We start from the raw sequence: 23,354 nt of genomic DNA, 5'->3' as shown, positions 1-23,354 counted from the left end.
GTTCTGACCCCCATGCCTTGGCTCTACTATTGTGCTGGCTGTGTTAAGGTGAGTGGGGGGAGGGGGCATCACTCATTGACAGTTCAGTTTCTTTGCATACAAACTGGCCTAACAATAGGAGCTACATCATAGGACTGGTATGGAGATTAGGTGAGAAAGTATAAGAAAAGCATTTTAGTCCAGTGCCTGCACAGTATTATATTCAGTGATTTCATCTGACTCATTATCATTGCTGAATTTTTATAGAAAATCTTCTAATTCAGTGTTAACAGCTGCTACTCTGTGGGGTAGATTGGATTATTGCATGTCACAAATGATAAGACTTCAATCAGGTCAGACTGACAGTCAAAATCCATTTCTCTGACTGGTGTGTTTTTTATCTCACCACTCAGATTGACCTTCGTACTCTCAACCCAGTGGTGGGGGCACAGCCGTTCGCTTTTGTCTCTGTGGGCAATTTCATCCAAATAATTCAGTGTTTCTTGGTTTAGACTCTAAGTTTCTTGGGCAGGGACTCAGGTCATTTTTTTTTTCATTTTTTTTATTGTGAAAATACCGTACAGAGGGGTTACAATTACATGGGCAAGGTAATGAGTACATTTCTTATCAAGCCTCCTCCTCTGTTTCCCTTTCCCATCCCTTCCCATCTTCCCCCCTCCCAAACCCTTCCCCCCTCATTTTTTTTTATATATAACTCAATGTCATACACAATCTAGGTGCTCAATAAATGTCATTACTGTTAACCATAACAGATTCCGAGGCTTGTCTGATTTACTTGGTGATTTTTTGATTAAGTGCGGTTAATTTCAAAAAGAAGCCATAACAAATGCCTTGTTTTTAAATCTCAGAGTCTTCAGGACATCACAATACAGAAATGATTTAATTTTACAGAATTGGCTGGCTGGCTGAAGCAATCTAAATTCCTTCTCTTGAGAGCAGAGAGTATGGGGGTGGGGGTGGCCTGGCTATTGGTTTTCATGTGGGACTATATGTAGAAGGTCAGGGCTTGCTTACAGTGTGTAGAGGCAGAGGAGGTATTTACTGCCAGGAAGATTTGCTTGGTCAATTAGAATCTAATGGATGCTAGTGATGGGTGAACAAAAAATGAGAGGAATCTCTGTGCTGCTATAATGAGACCAAAGAGACTGTCAGCAAAATATAATGGTGGTATCTGGATCCGTGGTTGAGTATAACAACTGAAAAAAGACATTGCAACAGTTGGAAATAATGAACTAGGCGTTAAATAATTAAGACGACTTCTGCTGCTGCTTCTGCTTCTTCTTCTTCTTCTTCTTCTTCTTCTTCTTCTTCTTCTTCTTATTATTATTATTATTATTATTATTATTATTATTATTATTATCATCATCATCATCATCATCTTGTCTGTTGTAGAGCTTGAACTCTGGGCCTGGGTGCTGTCCCTGCACTCTTCAGCTCAAGGCGAGCGCTCTACCACTTGAGCCACAACACCTCTTTTGGTTTTCTGGTGCTTAATTGGAAATAAGAGTCTCATGGACTTTCCTGGCAGGAATTATTAATTTTATTGGATGTGATAATGGTGTCTCAGTTGTGACTAATAGAAACCCTGCACCTACGGCTCATAGCCATAATCCTAGCTACTCAGGAAGCTGAGATCTGAGGACTGAGATTCGAAGTCAGCTCAGGCAGAGAAATCTATGAGACTCTACCTCAAGTTAACCAGCAAAGTGCCCAAAATGGAGCTGTGGCTCAAGTGGTGGAGCACCAGCCTTGAGCAAGAAAGCTGAGCCAGAATCAGTGTGTGAGGCCTTGATACTGACATCAAAAAAAAAAAAAAAAAAAAAAAAGGACTAATAGAAACAAGCATTCATGAGTGAAATGACTTGAGATGCAGAGTGTATTTTCAAATGCTCCAACAAATAAGAAACAGAAAGTTTCAAGGAAAGGCCTGTGGGAAAAATGCAGCAGAATGCTGACCCTGGTAGAACCTGGTTGCTGGGGACCATTCTATTTTAGCCTGCTTGAAAATTCCAGTACTAAAAGGTTTTAAAGAAATGTCATATACGATGAAACATTTGGAAGAGGAGTTGGAAGGCTGGATTTCAATTCTGAATTAGGTGCAGAGTTATTGTAAGATACATTTAGCTTCAAAAGACTGACTCCTGGAACACATTAGTTTTTTTGGGAGGGCAGTGTTTCTCTCAAATGCTTAGTTTTCAAGAGGTATCTATGAAAAAAATTGGAAGAGGGCATGCTTCCATTTATGAGAAAAGCAAGGTGCTATCAAATGATGTCTGGATGTTTGGTGAAAACAGGATGAGCTCAGCCAGTGAATATAGATAGGCTCTTCTCATCTTAGTGCTCAGACTGTCAACCTTGAGCGAAAGACATCTTCCACAGCAAAGGCCTTCCATCTCATCTGCTTGCTTTGTTCCATGTTTATAAAAAAAAAAAAGAACAAAAACGTTCTTTTAAAGGGCTACAATCAAGTTTTGTACTCCCAAAGCAGAAAGCCCTAAACCAAAGCATTGAATTTTTTTTTTTCTTTTTGGTCTGTGTTGGACTCAGGGTCTTGTACTTGCTAGACAGGTACTCTACTATTTGAGCCACACCCCTGGCTCATTGCACTTGTTCTCTGAATTATAGCCATTTGAATCCAAGAGTGTCAATTACTTTTGGGGGGGGGGTCGTGGGGCTTGAACTCTGGCCCTGGGTGCTGTCCCTCAGCTCTTCAGCTCAAGACTAGTGCTCTACCACTTGAACTATGGTGCCACTTCTGGTTTTCTGAGTGGTTTATTGGAGGTAAAAGTCTCAGGGACTTTCCTGCCCAGGCTAGCTTTGAACCATGATCCTTAGGTCTCAGCCTCCTGAGTAGCTAGGATTACAGGTGTGAGCCACCAGCGCCCAGTGTCAATTACATTTTTATAAACATTTGCCTGTTTAAGTGAAATAATCTTGAGTAGCAACAAGAATTAGTTGAGGGTTCTAATACTAGAGAAATAGGCTGAAGACATTGATAGGAAACTCCTCTAAATAAGAAATGGGCAAATTGTTTTTCTGGAAAGGATGAGATAGTTACAGTGATATGAAGGTCTCTGATACAGTTGTTCTCTCTACAGCCATAGTCGGAGCTGCACACAAAGGGATGGGCATGGGGGTGTCCTGGTAAAACTATATTTACAAACATAGGTGGTACATAGAACATGGTCTGCAGGCCACAGTAAGGCATCTTTCACTAGGTTTAGTGAGCGGAGCTTAGTGCTGTACAGGGACTGCCCCTGCTTTGTTTAATGACCCTTGACAAACTGCTCACGCTTGATGGCTCATCTTTCCTATGGTTACTAGGGACCAAAATCATGTACCTGTTTCCTCCTGACAGAATGATGCGGGCAGAGAACCAGACCCGGAGTGGCAGAAGCAGACTTAGTCTTTCTTCTCCCTCCCTCCCTCTTGCTTTTTCTCTCTTCTGCTCCCTCCCTCTCCCCCCTCTTCCCTCTCTCCCTTCCTCCCTGGCTCTTCCTTCCTTCCTTCCTTCCTTCTGATACTGGGACTTGAATTCAGGGTCTGGGTGCTGTCTCTGAGCTTTTGTGCTCAAGGCTAGCACTCTAGCACTTGAGTCATGGCTCCACTTCCAGCTTTTTGGTGGTAGCTGGAGATAAGAATTTCAGGGACTTTTCTGCCCTGGCTGGCTTCAAGTCTCAATCTGTAATCGTGGCCTCCTACATTGCTAGGATTACTGGCAAGCATCAGCTCCTGGCCCAATCAGTTTTACTGTCCTCCCACAGTAAACCTTTTAACTTTTAACTTTTAGCTTTTAACTCTAGTTGCCCAATATTGTCCATTCCTGAGAGCCCAACAGATGAGCCTCAGAAATTCCCTGATATTGTCTCTGGGGTAAACGCTGTAATTGGCTTTCCTCATCACTAAATAAAATCATGTAAAATTGGCCAAAAAAAAACCAAACCCCCAAACCAAAAGCATCCTTTAAACAGAATATTTGCAACTAAACCTAGCCAATCAAAGAGAAAGTGTTTTGACCATCAAAATACCAGTTAGTCTATTAACAGATGAGGAGACTCGGGGGTGAAGCACACAGCCTCTCAAGCCAAGGCTTCACTGCTGATCACAGTGGAAGCCACAGCATTTGGCAACAAGATCTTCCATGAAGTCAGTAAGCAGTGGCTCAGTGCAGCAGAGGCCAGACAGGACCTAGCTGGGAAGGCACTGGAAGTCGAGGTGATGTAGCCCTCATCCAGTTGCTCAATGGGTCTTTATTTACCAGGCACTGACTAGGCACTGGGCACTTTGGGGGCCTCACAGCCTAGCAGGAGAAAGCATATTCTTTCCAAGAAGGAGGAGAAGCAGGGTTAGAAGCTTCCCTTCAGGGATGGAAGATTGTAGAACACATCTGTATTCTTTACATTTATTCTGAAAACCTCTAGAAAACAGCAATGAAACAACCAATAGCAACAAAAAAAGCATCTAGAATTCAAATGGTCCAGCAGTCCCGCTCGAACTTCCATCACTAACAAAATGAGAACATACATTCTCAAAATGAGACGTGTATAGTAGCGCCTTTCTTAGAGTCAGAAAATGGAGCATTCTCAAACATCCTAGGTGTAATTACATCAGAAAACCATGCGGCTATAAGAACGAGAGGTCTACAGTTCTACTCGGCGAGATGAACAGCTCTCCCCATCCTGGAGAAAGCCAGATGGAATAAAGACACAAAGTGTGGTTCTCTCCATGCCCAGCATATACCCAGCAGAGCCGGCCACTGCTGTGGCGGGGGTGGGGGGAGCTTCCGCACGGGTAGCAGGGCGCCTCAGGTCCTGTGGGAGGAACTGGGCAAATGTTTTCTTCTTCTGAGCACAGCTTTTGCAGACAGGTTCAGCTTGTATACATTTATCAGGTTGTTTTCGTACCTGTACACATTCTGTGTGTTACGCTTTAATAGAAAAAAAGAATTATTTTAAAAGTCAAGGCAAAGAATAGGGCATAAGTGTAGATGAGGGTGGGAGTCAGACAGGGAAAAAATGACAGCAGGGAAGAGGAGAGGGGGATGGTTGTGGGGTGGCCGCAGAAACCACCAAGGGGCTCTGTGGTCCATGTGGGGGTTCCCTCCTTCTAGAGAGGAATGTGAATGTCCAAGTAGTGTGGCCAAGGTGGTCAGCTGACAAACAACATGGTTGGTCAACTCTGCTTGATTATTTAGATGTTTTGAACAATAGGAAAATAGAAATTCCTTTCTCCCTCCCAAAGGTAGCTGGCTTTCTCTTATATCATTTAATTTTTTTTTTAATCTGCTTCATCCCTGACTAGGAAACTCATTGCATGTTTAATAATTGTCTTCTCCATCAGTGCTGTTCTAAGTCTCTCTCAGCTTCTCCTGGCCCAGTAGGTTGGGGGATGGAGCTATGTGAACTGCTTTGACATGCACAGCTCTTGCCTATCAGGTATCTTGAGTAAATGTTTCCCATTGACCAGCAGTGTAAAAGTCAGAGTCATAAATAATGACAGGTTTTGGAAGCTGTGATTAAAGCCACAAATCAAAGGAGAATTTCCATGTATGCATGCATAGAAAGGACAGCCGCTCATGAATTAAGCTGGTCTTTCTAGCCAGCCCCTTGCGTGCGGTAGTAATAACCATCAGTAGCCCTCAAAGATTTGCAATATAAAGCATTATGCATTGGAAGGACCTGCTCATATGAGAGCTCATAAATCAGTGTGGGCCTTGTTAGGGAATGACATTTATATAGAGGAAGTTTGCCTGTACAACTTGCTGTTGAAATTGAGTTAAGTCAACAAGGGCCTGTGTGGTGGCCAATTCCCTTATAAGAATCAGCCATGCTCTGTCTTTCAGAGGGGCTGGGATTCGTCTGGTCTAGCTAGGAGAAATAGTTCTGGTTTAGACATTTGTGTGTTAGTCCTTGTAACTTGTTTCGGAGAAACAAAACCACTCTCAATAACACCGTAAAAATGGTTTACTCAAGTTTTTCCTCAAATCATTTAAGGCCTCTTTTTTTGTTGTTGTTGTTTTTGTTTTTGGCTTCTAAGACTCTCTTAAAAAGTGATTATTATTTGTATGAGTTCTACATTAATACAGTCTTTTTTTTTTTAAAGTACACATTTTGCAGGCAAGATTGACTTTCCTGCCTGCCATCAGCCATTCTACCATTTTGAGTCAGACATAGACCTATGTCTGTCTTGTCCCCATCTAGTGTCCCTGGTGCTGTGTCAGAGACCGAATATTGGATCGTGTGGATAATTGGTCTGGCCCTGGGTGTCATATGTCACACAGAGTTATAGTGACAGGATGACATGTTGAATGGAAAGTCGTAAATATTGGGGATGCCTGGAGAACGGATTCTTAATGAAAAGGCTTGCTAGGATGGACGTGCTGCAGCGTTCTGCCTCCAGTTCCAGCTCTGCTCTTGTCTGGGCCAATAAAGGGACCTCATTGGCTATGTTTTATTGTGTTTGTTTTTTCTCACCTTTCCACTTAAAACCAATTACAGCATGGCTTTTTGGTTGCCGCCTGGTGGCTTCCTGTGAGATCTCTTCAGCCCAGCATCAATGAAGGTGGCAGAGGGGTCCTGCTCTTGGGCTTGGGCCATATCTAGAATGTGCTCCCTTCTCCAGAACCACCCTCTGGTCCCAGTGTCAGATTCATACTTCATCTTCAAGGTTCAGCTCCTCTATCACTTGGATTTGGGAAAGCCATCGCTGTGTCCTCCACTGTCTCCCCAGCAGAGCCGCCCTCTGTCCCTCCTGTCCGTGTCACCTGTGTGTGTCCCAGGGCCCCTGCTCTCATGGCAGTGTGGTTGGTGCGTATGTGATGACCTGGGTTCGGTTCCCTTGGAAGTTCTTGGAGTCTGGGGACCCTGTCTGCTCACCTCTCAAACCTCAGGACTCTGTTAATTGTGGATTACTGTTAGCATCAGTCATTAGCAAACATGCTCCTGGGCCGGTTTGACGTTCTTAGGCCTTGGGTTTTCATACTCATCTTTTGGAACTTTTCTTTTTGCAAAAAAAAAGTTTCTTTTTTCTCTTTTTACTAAATTGTATGTCCGCTGTGCTTTGAACCTGTGAAGCATGTTTGTCTATCATCACACTTAGGTATTGGTTCATGCTTAACCTGCCTTAAGATAGGTGGTGTCCAGCACTGACACAGGTTGGAGCTGGAGGGCTCACAGTGACTGCGCTTGCCGGTGGCACCTCCCTTACACTAGCCTATTTTCAGTGTTGAAGATGCTGACACAATCGCTAGTTTGGGTAGATGCCCTCTGAATGACTCGCTAGAACAGAGGAGGGTAAATCCTTCTGCTGAGTGGTGGGCTCCAGAAACATGCCTTCCTGTGCATCTTCTATTGAGAACAGAGTTCCCTTTCTCAGTCTCTCTCTCTCTCTTCCTCTTTCTTTCTCATTTTTTGTTTTGTTTTTGTTTTGGTGGTACTGGAGTTTGAAGACAGGGCTTGTGCTTGCTAGGTATGTGCTCTACCACTTGAACCAGGCTCCAGCCTCTATTCTTGTCTTTTTTTTTTTTTTTTTTTTTTGCCAGTCCTGGCACCTGAACGCAGAACCTGGGCACTGTCCCTGAGCTTCTTTTGCTCAAGGCTAGCATTCTACCACTTGAGCCACAGCGCCACTTCTGGCTTTTTCTATTTATGTGCTACTGAGGAATTGAACCCAGGGTTTCATGAATGTTAAGCAAGGCTTCTACCACTGAGCCTCCTCCCAGCCCCATCTTTTCTTTTTTAAAAGCGTAGTCACCTGGCATCAGGATCAAAGGATGATACATCCCGTTATTCTTTGTCAGGTGGGCAGGACTTACTGTGGAGGGGTGGGTCCACCCAGGGTGTACTCAGAGCCACTCTGGTTTGGTTGCGTGGTAGAGATAAGTGGTCAGCTACTGATGTGGAACTCGGGCCTTCCCCTTGGAGGCAGGTGGCAGCCACACAGCTATGGAGGAGGGGCCTGGAGCCCAGTTGAGGCATGCTGGGTGGTCAGCGCGTGTCCCCAGCACACAGCACTGGAGGGGTCCAGACCTGGCAATCACGAGCACTTCTTTCCAGCCCTCCCCCGGTCTCCTCAGATCAGCCCTTTTGGTACAGCAGTGATGGCTTCCTTGTGCTCTTACCCATGAACCTAGCCTGTGGGCAGTATTGGCTCTCTGGGCTAAGAAACTGTGAAGTTATTATTACGAATTATTTTCTCTAGGAAACTCTGCTTTTCTGCCTTATATTAAGCTTTCATAAATGGAGCTGGTAACATATCCTCCCAGATGTAAAATATATAACAAAAACAATTTGAACAAGGAATTATTTATCTGCTACTTCATATTTCACTCCTGCCTTGCATGTATACTTCGGATTCCTGATGGTTATGAGCGGCCTAGACTTGTCAGGGCTCAGGATAATTGACTGCTCATGATAGCCTGATGTAGGCCTCACCCCTGTTCCTGTCCCAGTTGCCTGACAACACGCCATCTTATCAGTGGGCAGAAATATAAATTCTAGAAAAGCCTTTTGAGAGCTGCTGATGGTGTCAGGGGATGCCGCACACCAGCTCCACAGATGTCTGCCATTGGTTCATTCATTCAGCAACTTTTATTGAGTGCCTCTGCACAGCAGGCATATCAATGAGCTAATCAGAGATTCTAGCCCTGGGGGCTGGGGAGGGGGCTAGGATGCCACTGATAAACAGTAAACGGATCAAGTGGATTTTGCTTTAGAAGATGAAGACTTTCCAGGAAAAATAGAAAAGCAGATCCAGGTAAGGGGGAGTGTAGATGAGGGACTTGAAATCTCTGTAAAGTCCCAGGAGCAGACCTCCCTGTGTGGGTGAGGCCAGCAATAGAGTTTAAAGAGAAGAAAGGATCTTACCTTCAAGGAGTGAGTGTGTGGAGGCTGCCGGGCCTCGTGGCAGGCTGGAGGCGATGACCGAAACAGAGCGAAGGAATGGGGGCTCCCAGGTGCCCGACGCCTCTCAGGTGGCCATGCCTGAGATTTCTCTTTTTCAGCTCCCCTCAGCCTTGCACTGGAATCTTGATGTGGAGGCAGTTCTCATTGGCAAGGAGGGGCTGGGGGAGATTGTGCCTGGCTTGTGGTGGCTGAAGCCCCAGGATATTGGGGGTGTGTGTGGGGGTACCCTCCTTTAGAGAGGACTCAAGCAGAGCTGAGGACCTATTCCTACTTCATCAGCTACTGACTGATTTGGCTTATCTTTGAAGATATTATAATAAAAGCTATTTGAACCTCTGAAGAGGTTATCAATCAGAGGTCCAGATGCCTTCACAGTTGACATTGAAGCTAGTGCTGGGGGCTTTCACTCACTCAGAATGAGGAAAGGGGTCTCGGTGTGTGTGTGTGAGTGTGTGTGTGTGTTTCTGAGGATGGTTTAAAAATCTGAGATACTGTTCACTAGCATAGGGGTAGTTTCACTGATAATGTCATTAATTTGTGTGTGGGTAGGATCTCATTGTGGAAGGGTCTAGGAAATGGATTCACAAGAAAGCAAATGTCCACTTAGGTATGAATGCAGGTTTCTCTAGGTTGCACTAGTCTACATGCTTCAGATGTCCATCAGCTGGTCCTGGGGCTTAGACTCAGGGCCTGGGTGCTGTCCCTCAACTTTGCCACTTAAGGTCAGGATCCTACCACTTGAGCTATAGCACCATTTCTGGCTCGTGGACTTTCCTGCTTTGAAATTCCATCCTCAGATCTCAGCCTCCTGCATAGTTAGGATTACAGGCGTGAGCCATCATTCTCGTTATATCAAGTAATCTACTTAATTCATTTTAGGAAACATACTGGTTTTTCTAAATGGAACTTAATCAGACTATCATGAGACAGAAATGACATGACATTAAGTTCTGGGTAGACACTGTGGCCTGCTGGTCTTAGGGGAGTGGTAGAGACATACCAGCACCAAAAGGAAAATTCCTTTGATTTAGTTAGAGAATTAAGAAGGGAATAACTTCCCCCTGGTGTGATTTAATGACATCTAATGTATCTTCTGTATGTCACAGATGGGGCCATGCTTTCCCAAGCCATCATACTGTGAGGCCAGTGACAGGCAGAGCCGGGGCAGCAAGCTGGCGGGGCAGGGCTGCGGTCTAGGGGGTAGGACCGATGCGTGGCAGCAGAGGCCTCTGCTGTGTGGCTGCATTTGGCCACCAGCAGACTCCAGTGTACAGCTCTCCCAGGAGCTGGGGTAGGCACACCAGTTCTAAAAAACACAAAAAAGTCCCTGCAATTTCAGATTTCAGTGCCTTCAGGTCTTTTATTTCCTGTGCTCCTCATTATGTACCAAAATGTAATTCCATTGTCTTCATTGCTAGGAAGATAGGACGCACGCACATCACATCAAATGCTTGCATCCATTAATTTTGTTTTAGCGCTTATCTGATAGTTTCAACCTCTCTCTCTTCTGAGATCGAAATGCCTCGGTTTTATAAGCCGAAGTGAATTAATTCAGGTCTTTGGTTACTCCGTAACTCACATTTGAGCGTTGCTCCAGGTGGTTTGAAGCTGGATCTTGCACCTCCTGCCTGTCTGAGAAGTTAGATTTCCGCAGCCTTCTCCGGGGCTGCTGGGCTGTGGTGAATTGAATGCTGGTAATCAGAGTCTCACGAGACTGATTTCGATAGAAATGGGTATTTATTAAGTGTCTGCTGCGTTTCAGGCATTGTATGACACGGTCCAGGGGTTTAAAGAAATAGAGGCAGCCTCTTTGCAGTGACACTGCACCAATGTAGGTAAAATGTTGAAATCTGGCAATTGTTTATTTCTTTTTTTAGGGGGAGGAGAGGTAGTTACTGGGGGTTTGAATTCAGGGTCTCATGTTTGTGCATGTTGCTTGTTCAGCTGGTGCTCTGTCACTTGAGCCACACCTCCAGCTGGGGTTTTTGCTGGTTGTTTTGGAAATAGACTCTCATGGACTTTGCTCCCTAGGATGACTTCCAACCTCCAGTCTCCTGTATGGCTAGGATTACAGAGGTCATTCACTAGCCTGCGTCTAGCACAGCTCCATTTATTGCCCCATTTTATGTCACACTTTTCAGTAGATGCTCCCTATCCATCTGTTACAAATTCCATTGCACAAGGTTGAAACTATTAAATACGTTTTAAATAAAGGGGCAAGTTTACCATTTCCAATGCTTTATGTCCATTTTGCATATAAAGCTTTCCACAGGGTAGCATCTCACTTGGGCCTGCAGGTGTTTTCACATTCCTTCTATCCCTGGTTGGCTATGTTAAAAAAGATGTGTTAGAGCTAGGTGAACTGGCCCAGGACTGGATCCTCACTGCTTAGCAGGTTCACATCTGAGGATTGGGGTTCAAAGGCAGACTAGCAGACAACTCCAAGAGACCCTGATCTCCAGTTAACCAGCAAAAAGCCAAAAGTAGAGGTGTAGCTCAGGTGGTAGAGTACCAGCTGTGAGAGAGCTTGAGGACTTGAGCTCAAGCCCCTGTACTAGCAAAAAAAAAAAAGCAAGCTTAGTGGGCATGTTGGCTCATCTTACTGCTATTTCATTGGACATTCCCCTAATTACTAATGATGTTGTGCTTCTGTTTCTATGTACGAATGTATCATCTTTGTTGAGATGTCTATTCAAATATTGGGCCTCTTTTTTGGATTTTGTTTGTATAAACTGGATGTAAAGCCTTTGATAAAAACGTATTTCAAAAGTGCTTCCTTCCCAGTCTGTAGCTCATTGTTCCATTTTCTTCTTCTGAGCTATTCATTCTGGTGAAACTTCAGCTCATTAGTTCGTTGTTATGGCATGTGGCTTTTTTGCCCACTCCAGGAAACCTTTGCCTTTCCCAAGAGCACACCAGTTTTTCTCCTCTATTTTCTTCTAGAACTTTTTTTTGTCGTTACTTGAATTTATGTCTGTGTACTATTTTGAGTTAATTACATTGTGTTATAACAGGATCACAGTTCCTTTTCTCCCCTTGTAGATCCAGTTATTCTGGTCCTGTTTACTGAAAAGATTGTCCTTTTCCCTCAGAATTACCTTGGCATTGTGGAAAGTAAATGGACTTGTGATTTGTGTCTTACTTTGTGGACTTTCTTTTCCCTTGATCTACAGGTTTTTATCCTTCAGCTACAGTCACAGTGCCAGGTCTTTTGGTTTGTCTTTTCAAAATTGTTTTAGCTATTCTTGGTTCTTTGAATTTTTATATAAAATTAGAATCAGCCTATTGAGTTCTATAAAAATTAATTGGTGAGCTTTGTTTGATTGGGATAACACTTATGAGTGAATTTAGGAAAAGTCAGCTTTGTACCTGTACTAAGTCTCCAGTTGTATAAAAGTGGTTTAACTATTTAAATGCTTTTTTTTTTTTTCCCTAACATTTTTTTTTTTTGGTCGGTCACGGGGCTTGAACTCTGGGCTTGGGTGCTATCCCTCAGCTCTTCAGTTCAAGGTGAGCGCCACAGCGCCACTTCCGGTTTTCTAGTAGTTTATTGGAAGTAAGAGTCTCACGGACTTTACTGCCCAGGCTGGCTTTGAACCATGATCCTCAGATCTCAGCCTCCTGAGTAGCTAGGATTATAGGCATGAGCCACTGGTGCCCGGCTTCTAAGGTTTCTCTTATAGGACTCGTACATATTTTGTTAAGTTTCCTCCCTGCAAATTTCATGTTTTTGATGGCATCATAAATGATCTTTTTAAAATGTCCATGCCCTGTAGTGTGGTACTGACAAACAGTTGCTTTTTGTGAATTTCCTGGTGTCTTGTGTTTTGTTTCTTTGTAATTTCATTGAGACCATGGGTTGTTTATGAATAGAGGCAGTTCTGCTTTTGCTTTTCTAGTTTATATGTTTTTCATCTTGTTTTCTTGCCTTACTGCAATTTTACTGACACATAGACTATAATCCCCATAATTCATTATTTGCTTAAGTAGTCAGTTATCTTTTAAAGGGAGTTTTAAAAACAGAAAAGTTGTACTTCTGTTTACCCATTTTTCTCATTTGAATAGCTTCCAATTTCCATCTAGTCTTCTGAATTTTTTATTTATATATATATTTTTTACTATTACTCATAGTGTATATGTCTTGTCTGTCAGCAGTGAGTTCTTTGAGCTTTTACTTGTTTTAAACATCTGTATTTCCCTAGAATTTCCAAAGATATTTCTGTAGGGATAGTTTGTTTTTCTTCTATGTTATAGACATATATGTATATATACATATACACATGTCCATATATGTATATATATATATATATATATATATAATGACAGATGTCTTTTTACCTTTTTCCTCCCTTTTGTGGCACTGGAGTTGGACTTAAGAGCTTCTACTTGCTTACTTGGCAAATGCTCTTCTACTTGAGCCATGTCCTTGGCATTTTTTGCTTTTGCTTTGGTTTGTTTTGAAATAGAGTCTCATGCTTTTTATCTTCACCTTAGGAGTAGCTAGGATCACAGGAATGTATCACCACACCCACCTGCCTTGTTTTATTCATTGTATGGTGTGTGTGTGTGTGTGTGTGTGCGCGTGCGCACACACACTAGTATGGGACCCCAACACAGGATCTCTTTTTCATTTTTTCCTCACAGTTGGCACTTTATCACTTTTGAGCCATGTCTCCAGTTCTGGTTTTTGCTGGTTAGTTGGAGAGACTCTTGTCTCTCAAATTTATCTGCCCACACTGGCCTGGAATTTTGATCCTCAGATCTCAGCATCTAGGATTACAGGTGTGAGCCATCAGCACCTGACTCTTGTTGGATGGAAAGCTTGCTTTGTGGTCCTCATTTATGTTTTTTGTTTTTGTCGGTTGTGGGTCTTGAACTCTGGGCTTGGGAGCTGTCCCCTCTACCACTTGAGCTACAGCGCCACTTCCAGTTTTCTGGTGGTTTATTGGAGATAAGAGTTTCATGGACTTTCCTGCCAGGGCTGTCTTTGAACCACGATCCTCAGATCTCAGCCTCCGGAGTAGGTAGGATTACAGGTGTGAGCCACCGGCGCTCGGCCTCATTTATGTTTTTGAAAAAATAATTATATATATAATGTATAATATGCAATATATGTCTTTTCCCCCTCAAATTACATGTACGATTCTTTATATATGCAGTTCTACTTTTCAATTAAAAGCACAGTCAACCTTTAACTAGACTCTTTTCTTCCTCACTGGCTTTTAGAGGTCAGTTGACATTTCGTTATGTATTTTCTGCTTGGGATTTGAAGACTTCTAGAATGTGTGGTGCTATGGTGTTTATCAAAATAAGATTTGAGCCATTTTTTTTCTTATTTCCTAGCTTCTATCTTCTCTTCTCCCCACTTACACGTGTATATTCCCTGAGTCTGTCTCAGGAACTGGTCCTCGGCTCTTTTTTCTTTCTGTCTTTATTTTGTTTGTTTCTGTTATGTGTTTTGATTTCTCTGTTTTTCAGTTGTATAATCTACTAGTAACTTTTTCCAGCTTTTGATTACTGTGGTTCTCATCACTCAAAGGTATAATTGGGTCGCATTTCTCTTTCTCTTTTTTTGACACATTTTCTTGCCACAGATGGGAAATTCTTTTAAACATTCTTTTAACCAGGTACTGGTGGCTCATGCCGAGAATCCTAGCTACTCAGGAGGCTGAGATCTGAGGATTGTGGTTCAAAGCCAGCCCAGGCAGAAAAGTCCATGAGACTCTTATCTACAATTAGTTACCGGAAAGCTGGAAGTAGTGCTGTGGCTCAAACTGGTAGAGTGCTAGCCTTGAGCAAGGTGCTCTAGGACAGGTTCTGCGTTAAAGCCCCATGACTGACAACAAACAAACATTCTTTTAGGTAATGTTTAAAGAGAATGCTTTATTAATTCTATCATCTCTGACCTGCTGGGACTTCCTTTTTACTGGTTTTTTTTTTTTTTGCTTCTGTTCTTTAGCTTCTTCCCAAGCTGGGAGGAATGCTCTTGAATGCCAGAAATGAAGAATTTTGTGTGGTTTGTGTTAGATTTTGCTTACTAAATTGTGTAAGTCCAATTCTGTTGGGTTTTATTATGATGCATAGTTAACGTTGGCTGGATTCAGATGGGTTCCCTTATGACTTGCTTTACAGCCCTCTGGGGCACATCAAGAGAAGGCTTCAGTCTAGCCTGAGTTAGGCCTACTTCTTAGATGGAGCGCTTTCTGCACACTCAGTTCCACGTGCCATCATTACAAGGTTTGTCTCTGGCTGGTGGGAACAGACTCATTGCCCACTGCACACGGTATCTAGAATTATTCCACTGGCCCCTTCGTGGGCCTGGCGTGCTTTTCTCTCCTGTGTAGGTAGAGTGCTCCTCAACGCACTGAGGGAACTGCTCTGCCTTCAGTGCTGCTGCCGCCGCCTCTGCTCTGCACCCCCTGCCTGGCCTTTCCTCTGGCCTTAGCCTGGGTTCTGGAGTGAACACCACTTCAAGGCAGAAGCTGCTGCAGACCTGCCACTGGGATTGGACCTCCGCTGCACGGTTGCCTGGAGCTCAAAACCCGCTTCCTTGCTTTGTTTCTGGTTTGCTAGTTGAGCACACTGTGAAGGCCAGGCCTGTCCCCTGGGTCACGGAGGCTGAAAGACACACACACACACACACACGCACACGCACGCACGCACGCACGCGCGCGCGCACACACACACACACACACACACACACACACACACACACCGCTCTTCCCTTTTAGTGGTGCTTCCCTTTTAGTGGTGCCTTCAGTTGTCAGCTCATTGGGTTTTAAGAAACTGCTGGAAGGCAGAACATGGGGGTCTACTAATCCTGTCTTTGGCCTGCCTGTAGATGAGTTCGCTAAGGCAGGCCGTGGCTTTCTTCCCACAATTCATTTCTTCATTGCTTGCATACAGTCATGTTTCTTTTTGTGCCATTTCTCCCTCATCTTGTTTTTGCTGATCCCTTCCTCATGCCTGCAGAACAGTTGGCACAGATGTGCCTGGCCTGGAGCTCCTGTGGGAAGGAGGGAGACTAGCGTGGAGACTCCGGAGTTAGGACACTGCTCTGCCAGCTGGGAGACTGTCCTAGGTTGTGTTGTAGGCATAGGAGTCTTCAAGATAAAAGAGCTAGTGCAGTAGAAGAACCATGAACAGGGAAAGTACCCAAGATCTAGAAAATCAAAATTAGACTAAGTTTTCTCTCTGGTAGTAGAGCATATCATAGTATCTGGAGCCTAGCAGTGTGAGTTCAAACTCACTCTGCAACGTTTTAGCTGTGTGACTTTTGACAACTTTCTTAACCTCACTGAGCTCCAGTATTCCTTTTAGAAACATGAACAATATGGTTGATATCAAGATTTAACCAAAAACCCTGGGCATTGTTCTTAGTTCTTAGTTAACCAATAAGGGTTGACTATTATCCAGCATTTTATGGCTTACAGTTTTTATTTCCTTGATTCATAAAGGTACGATAGTAGGATCATTAATATTCTGTAATAACTGCTATTCTTGTGTGGAACTTATTGCCAAGGTCTTTAGTTCTGTGATTAAACAGAATGTCTCACCAATGGGCTTAAACCAGCTAGTTAGTTCCTCCTCTGGGAATCGCACCAGGGGCCCAGGACCCTAAGAAGCACCTGTTCTTATGGAAGGAAGGATGTGCTATGCCTCCTCACGGGCCTCTGCTGTTCCCTAGCCGCTCAGGAGCTCGGGAGCTGGTTGTTTTCAGGTTGGCTGCAGGCTGGGTCTGGGGCCAGGTCTGTTGAGGAGCCGGCGCCGGCTGGCTGTGTCTTGCCTGCGATCCAGTGTGGAGCACAGGACCTCCGTGGTCCTGCGGAGAAACCACAGCTTCCGATTATGCCACACGTACCTTTTTTTTTTTTTAAGTATACTTCTTTATTACAATTCTCTAATTACACATAGAATAAAATTTTATTAATTTTTATCTTATTACCATGAAGTAGTTGTGTGAAGGGTGCCAACTCCACACGTCAGGAAGAACAGTGCACCCTGCATCATTTTCCATCTCTCCAACCCCACTCATCCCCTCAAGTTACCCAGTTCCATTTTCACTTATGTACCAGTGTAAAATTTTAATAAGCTCTTATTACTAGCTTCAAATAATGACTAGAGGAAAATGTGGTCAGCATTTCAGAAAAAAGCAAGCACCAGAGCCCTTAAACCCTCATCAGTCGCTGCCTGAATTGGCCTTGGTCTCCCGTCTGCCGGGAGGGACCTGGGCCTTTTCGCACCAGTCGTGTTACTGGCACAGCTGTCCAATTTTTGGTGCGAGAACCAGCAGGCTGCATCGACACCTGCGTGCGGGCGAGCATCGATCTTCCCGGAAGCAGGCAGGAGGCCGGTTCTTGCTGAACCTGGCCTGGAGGAGGCCTGGGCTACTTGTTTATCTTCACTCTTTCTGGGCAAAATCACACAGCGTGGGCGCGGCAGGAGGGGGAGGACGGCCCCCGCTTTACCTTCCTCTCTTGCTTGTGCACCAACTCCACCAGGCGGCCGCTGGGAGCGTCTTCTTGCCTCGACCCAGAGCCCAGACAATCCCCTACTTGCCCTATCCTTTCTCGGCGCCCTCCCTCCATCAGGAGCAGAGCGAGGACATGGCTGCTGGAAAGAAAATGCTGGTCAAGGCAGAGCTCTTCCGGAGAGCTACCCCCGTCTAGCCCTGGCCTCGGTCTGGCCGCTGCCATTCCGGGCAAACTGTGTCCAGACGGCTCATCCACAGTGCCAGCCCCATTTGGGGATGAGACAGGTTCACAGAGTCCACGGACCGAAGTCCATAGGCCCACACGGCATGCAGCCCTGTGCTTGTTTTACTCACACCTGACCCCACAGCTGTGTCTTGATGATTCTCCTTTGTTGACTCTTCCTGAATGTTCCAGAATACAACTTGGTTTTGACAGTCCAGGATCATTGATTCTCACAGGATGCCTCTGGGTTATTTGATCAGAGCTCTGAGAGCAGGTGTAGGGCCCAGCCCCCCCCCCCCCCTCCGGCTAGCAGCCATCTTCTGGTCGGGACCAGCTCTGTGGCTGGCCAGGGAAGTCGCCCCCTCCCTCCCCCCGCCCCTGCCCAGGTGTTGCTCTGTTCGCCTGAAAGAAGAGTCTTCGCTTGGTGAGCTCTCATGGGCATGGTTATACCTGCCAAGCACTCAACAGATGGAGCCACGAATCCTTTTTCTGACCACCCTAAAGCTGCCTCTCAGCACCCCCATTGCTAAAGCTGTCTCTGGGTGACGAGTGCGCAGTGTGCCCTGCAACCAGCCAGAGTGGTCACAGAGGGGCACACGCGTTGCTAATTCACCTGTCGGCTAAAAGCTCTCTTGGTGAAATACGTGGCTTTACGATGAATTTATTCACTTAGTGTTTAATGAGCATCTGCTGTGTGCCAGGCGTCGCGCTTGGCTGGGAGAAGCCACCGGTGACCAGATGCAGTCACTCTCCAGAGGCGCCCCGGGGGGCTGTGCTCTGCCTGGCAGGGCTCAGCCGGCCCTCTTTGGGGCACCTGAGATGGGAGGAGGGCAGCAGGGGAGGCGTCCTGGTGATGCATCCTAGCCGAGACCTACAGCCGGAGGGAGAGGGAAGATGGAGACCCTCTGTAGAAGGCTCCAGAGGCCGGAGTGGAGTGCAGGAAGGTGCGACGAGCGGTCAGGGCTGGCCGGGTCATGGGGCCTGGGGGACAGACCCCACATGGGCCTTCACCTGCGGGAGCCCGGCCAGGGATGACAGACAAATGAAACAAAAACCAGGCGGGCTGGCGGGAGGGGCTGGCCGATGCCGGTGCCAGGCCAGAGGTGTGACCAGGTGGGAGTTGGTAGAGAAGCATGAAGCTGTCAGTCCTGAGGGCAGATGCCCGTCAGGTCCTTGCCCGCAGGCCAAGGCTTTACTTCTCTCTGTTTGTGCCCACCCAAGGGCTGGTGCGTGTTCACAGGGCGGTGGGGGGGGCAGTGGCACGCGTTCGTGCGGAGCCCCTTTGTTCCCTGCTGCTGAGTCTCCAGAAGAGTGTCCTGCCTGCACCGGGCAGAGGTGACTCCTCACAAGGGAGTGGCCAGTGGCCCCAGCAGCTTGGGGTCACACAGCTGTGTCCCTCACTCCAGGTGACTTAAGAAGGCGACGGTTCTAGAGGCTTCCAGATGCACAGGGCCACCGAGGCAGCAAGCGTGGCCTGCTATGGCTGGAACGTGTCTTAATGCGTCTGCTCTTCCTCTAGATGGATCTGAAGACTGCCCCCTCCTCACTGCCCCAACTGCCATGGCAGGGGGTGACGGCCTTCTTGGATGATCCGGCCAGGACCCTCTGTCCCCGCTCGCCCGCCTGGAGAAGTACGCCATCAGCAACCACGTCTTCAGCTGGTGAGCGCCGCCTTCTCAGCTGACCCTGTGCTGGGGGTTTGTCCTGCGCAGAAGCTGCGGTTCTGTCTGCCCGCCAGCAGTTCCTGGGGCTTTCTGTTATTTTTATTATTGTTTTGCTGACCACCTGGTGAGCCAGGGAGGAAGCAGTGATGAAATTTGATGGTGGCTGACTGATTAGGCCTGCTGAGCCTGTTTCTGGAACATACCATATGCTCCAAAAGGCAAAAGGCTCCTAAGCCACTCACTTGTGCTCCAGGTCTCGCTGCCCTGGGCTTCGGGGCCTTCTGGAGCAGAGGTGACACGCAGGACTCTGTCCTGGCCTTCCACGCCAAAGTTACCTTCCACGCCACATGTAGGTTAATTACAGAATGGTCACAACACAGCCGTGCCTCTGGTTGATTCCAGTTGTCCCCCCATTTTACAGATGGCGGAAGGTGGTATCCGACAGTTTATCAACTTGTAGTTAGGATTTGGCTTTAAGATTTTTTTTCATATTTTGTCTAAACAAAAAAATGTTTTCTTCATCCTCAGATGGCTGTAGAAGGGAGTTGTAGTGGTGTGTGTCTGTGCAGCTTTCACATGGCTGTAGAGGGGAGTTCTCATCTCACATGGCTGTGCTTCTTGATCAGGCCTCTGGTCCCATCGTTCTCCCTCACCCTTCCCTGTGTTTCTCTTTGTGAGGTGCTGTGGAGACCTTTGCTGGAGGTCTGGGAGAGGACATATGCCAGAATTAACCGTAGGGTTTCTGCACATTCTGCTTGTGTATGGTAAGCATCTCCCCTCGGTCTGTAGCTGGTATCTTAACTCTACCATGCTCTTTTGGTGACCAGGAGCTATTCCTTTTAGTGTAGTTATTATCAACATTCTCCTCTATACTTAGTGCATTTTGAGTAATTTTGCTGTTTGTTTTGCTTTGTTTTGCTTGTTTGCTTTGTGTGTGTGGTCATTGAACAGGGCAGGGGAGGCTTGCATATTGAAAGTCAGTGCCCCACCAGCTCTTTGCTATTCTTTTATTGTTTTAAAGGCTTTCATTTTCTTCATTCACATTTAGTTCCCTTATCTGTCTGAAAATGATTGGTTTGCTGTGTGAAAGATGAGCCTGCTTCCTTTTCCTGATTGTCTCCATGCTGTCTGCAGTCCACCCTTTCCTTAGTTCTGGAGTGCTGCGGTGTGGGGGTACAGCTCTGCCTGTGAACTGTCACTAGATTCTTCTCTTCCCCCCTCAGGGTTCCCATCTCGTTTTTCTTGTGGTCATAAGCATCTCCATATAGATGTTTACTCCAGCTCATCTGATTCTCACAAAATAGAACAAAGCAGAATACCTATTTTGATTGCGTTTGCCCTGAACCCATCAGTCCATTTGGAGAACATAGCCCTCTTCACAGTATTTAGACTTGCCATCTATAAATGTAGTGTATCTTTCTATTCACTTAAACCTTCTTTAACTGATCATTTTTTCTATAGAGATTGTGGTCTTTTCTGGCTGGTGTATTTACGGAAGTCTACAATGTGTTTGTTCTCTGGTCTGACTGCAGGATCATTACCACACTCAGCGCCACCAACGGCAATGCCTCCGCGTCTCCCAAGCTTCGTCCAGTTCCCCTGACTTCTCAGAACGCCCTTTTATGGTTGACTTGTTTAAATCATGATCCAAATAACATCCACACATTTTATTAGGTAGATGTGTCTCTTAAGTCTCTTTTCTTTCTTGTTTTTCCCCTATTGATCTGAGATCTCTTTCACTTTTCCCCACATCATTTATTTAGGCTTATGTATACTTTGCCACATTCTAGATTTGTTGTTGGTTATTCTTCTCAGGGTATAGTTTGTTCTCAGTTTTCTAGAAAATGTAAATTAGACTAGATACTTGACTAGGTTCTGCTTCAGTTGTTTCTTAAAAAAAATACTACTTTTTTGTGTACTTATTACAAAGCATCAGAAAACAATGTCTGGTTGTCTGCTTTTAGAGGGCTCATACGCTTATCGGAGAAAATGCCTCAACCGCCTTTCTTCTAATGATTTTAGTCATTACAAATCTTTGCTTTGGTCTATTATTTCATGATGGGCTAGAAAGTGGCAATTTTCTCTTTGTTGCCTGTGAGATCTGTAGTATGGCCCCATTTCTCATCTCATCGTTACTGTGCCCTTTCTCTCTGTTCTATTCTGTAGACAATTCGTCGAATCCAAGAAACACGTTTTGGCTTTGATTCTCTCTATTGTATTCTCAGCTATGTTCTTCCTTGGGGTGGTTTTGAATTTAACTGCTATTCTCTTTCTCATTTCCTGTGCAGGGTACTTAGTTCTCTGATTTCTGTACTTAGTTCTTAGAGTGCTTAGTTCTTTCATTATTTTTCTCCCTTCCTTTTTCTTTTGTAACATCTACATTTTACACTATGTGATTGCCTCTTGTGTCTGTGACAAAATAATGGAGAATTGTCAACTTCAAAAGAAGGAAGGTTGATTTCGGCTCATGAATTCAGAGGTTTTAGTCTATTGCTTTGGGCCTGAGAACTTATAATGCAGCAAAGATGCTCACCCCAGGGGCCAGGAAGTAGAGACAGGAAGAGACTGCCATTCTTGTTTCTCAGGTAAGGGCATGAACTAACTTCCTTCTGATGGGCCCCACCTGTACAAGTTCCATCATCTGCCAGTAAGCACCCCACGCTGGAGTCCAAACTCTCCAATACATAAGCCCTGGTGGGACATTCCAAATCCAAACCATGGCATCTTCTAACTACTGTGTCCTAATACTGCTGTTTTGTCAAGTTCTGATGTGTGATATTTTCATCAAAACTGATTTTAATGCCCACAATCATTTCTCCTTTGATCAACCAATTAGTTAGAAGTGTGCTACACTTTTTTCCAGTATTTGAGGATTTTTTCGGGTGTCTTTCTGTTGTTGATTTCTATTTTAATTATTATTATTATTATTTTTTTATTTTTTGGTTAGAGAACGTGCTTCATGGTTGTTTTCCTTTGAGATTTGTTTTATGGCTCAGGGTTTGTTCTTCCTTGAACTATGTACATGTGATAAGAATATGCATTTCCATGCTGACATTGTTAGTTGAAAACATTGTTCTGGTCTTCTATATTCTGATTGATTGATTGATCGATTTTGTTGGTTGTGGGGCTTGAACTGAGGTCCTGGACTGTCCCTGAGCTCTTCAGCTCAAGGCTAGTGCTCTACCACTTGAGCCACAGTGCCACTTCTGGTTTTTGAGTGGTTAATTGGAGATAAGAGTCTCACAAGGACCTTCTGCCCAGGCTGGCTTTGAACTGCAATCCTCAGATCTCAGCCTCCTGAGTGGCTAGGATTACAGGTGTGAGCCACCAGCACCTAGTTAGTTTGAAGTTTTGATGTTAGGTATATATGTAGTTAGTATTCTCTTTGCATGAATAAATTGTTCTTTTAATTATTATGTAATACCTTTGTTTACCACTAGTAATATTTCTTCTTCTGAAACTTACTGGGTCTAATATTACTATATTTGTGCATACTATTTTTTTTTTTTTTTTTTGTCGGTCATGGGGCTTGAACTCTGGGCCTGGGCGCTGTCCCTCAGCTCTTCAGCTCAAGGTGAGCGCTCTACCACTTGAGCTACAGAGCCACTTCCGGTTTTCTGGTGGTTTATTGGAGATAGGAGTCTCACGGTCTCTCCTGCCCGGGCTGGCTTTGAACCGCGATCCTCAGATCTCAGCCTCCTGAGTAGCTAGGATTACAGGCGTGAGCCACCAGTGCCCGGCGTGTGCATACTATTAACCTATATATCTCTTCAAATTTTAAGTGTGCTTATTGTGAAAATTACATTTAACCATTTCTCGTCCCTAATTAGAAAGTTTAGGCTATTTACATTTGATGTTACTCTTTAAATATATCATCAAGGATTTTCTAGTTATCTCAACCATTCTTGTCTCCCACTTTTCTTGCCTTTAAAAATGTTTTAAAATAATTCTATTTTATCTTAGTGTCAGATTATTACTTGTACCTCTTCCTAGGGATTCTACTGTACTTCTTTTACCTATCACAAAATGTATAGAAACAACCTTCTATCACTTTGCATGTAGTGACAGGCATAGTGTAAGAACCTTACAGT

General features: G+C 44.9%; 1 protein-coding gene across 7 annotated transcripts in view; it reads left to right on the top strand.

Moving 5' to 3' along the window:
* LOC138805304 (serine/threonine-protein phosphatase 4 regulatory subunit 1-like) overlaps positions 1–23,354 on the top strand; it is a 73,645-nt gene that overhangs the window by 2,686 nt on the left and 47,605 nt on the right. For 6 of the 7 annotated variants that reach the window (XM_069990066.1, XM_069990063.1, XM_069990061.1 and 3 more), the window contains exon 2: positions 19,119–19,260. In XM_069990066.1, the coding sequence (XP_069846167.1) occupies positions 19,186–19,260 (75 nt within the window). In that variant the 5' untranslated portion in view covers positions 19,119–19,185. Of the gene's footprint in view, positions 1–19,118; positions 19,261–23,354 lie in introns of those variants that run through there. The other variant, XM_069990068.1, reaches the window with a different exon arrangement.

The sequence above is a fragment of the Dipodomys merriami genome, unplaced genomic scaffold (assembly GCF_024711535.1).
Source record: "Dipodomys merriami isolate MVZ:Mamm:240054 unplaced genomic scaffold, mDipMer1.0.p SCAF_39, whole genome shotgun sequence".
Lineage (NCBI taxonomy): Eukaryota > Metazoa > Chordata > Mammalia > Rodentia > Heteromyidae > Dipodomys > Dipodomys merriami.
Note: the sequence above shows the minus strand (reverse complement) of the source record. Positions and strands in the feature narration are given on the sequence as shown.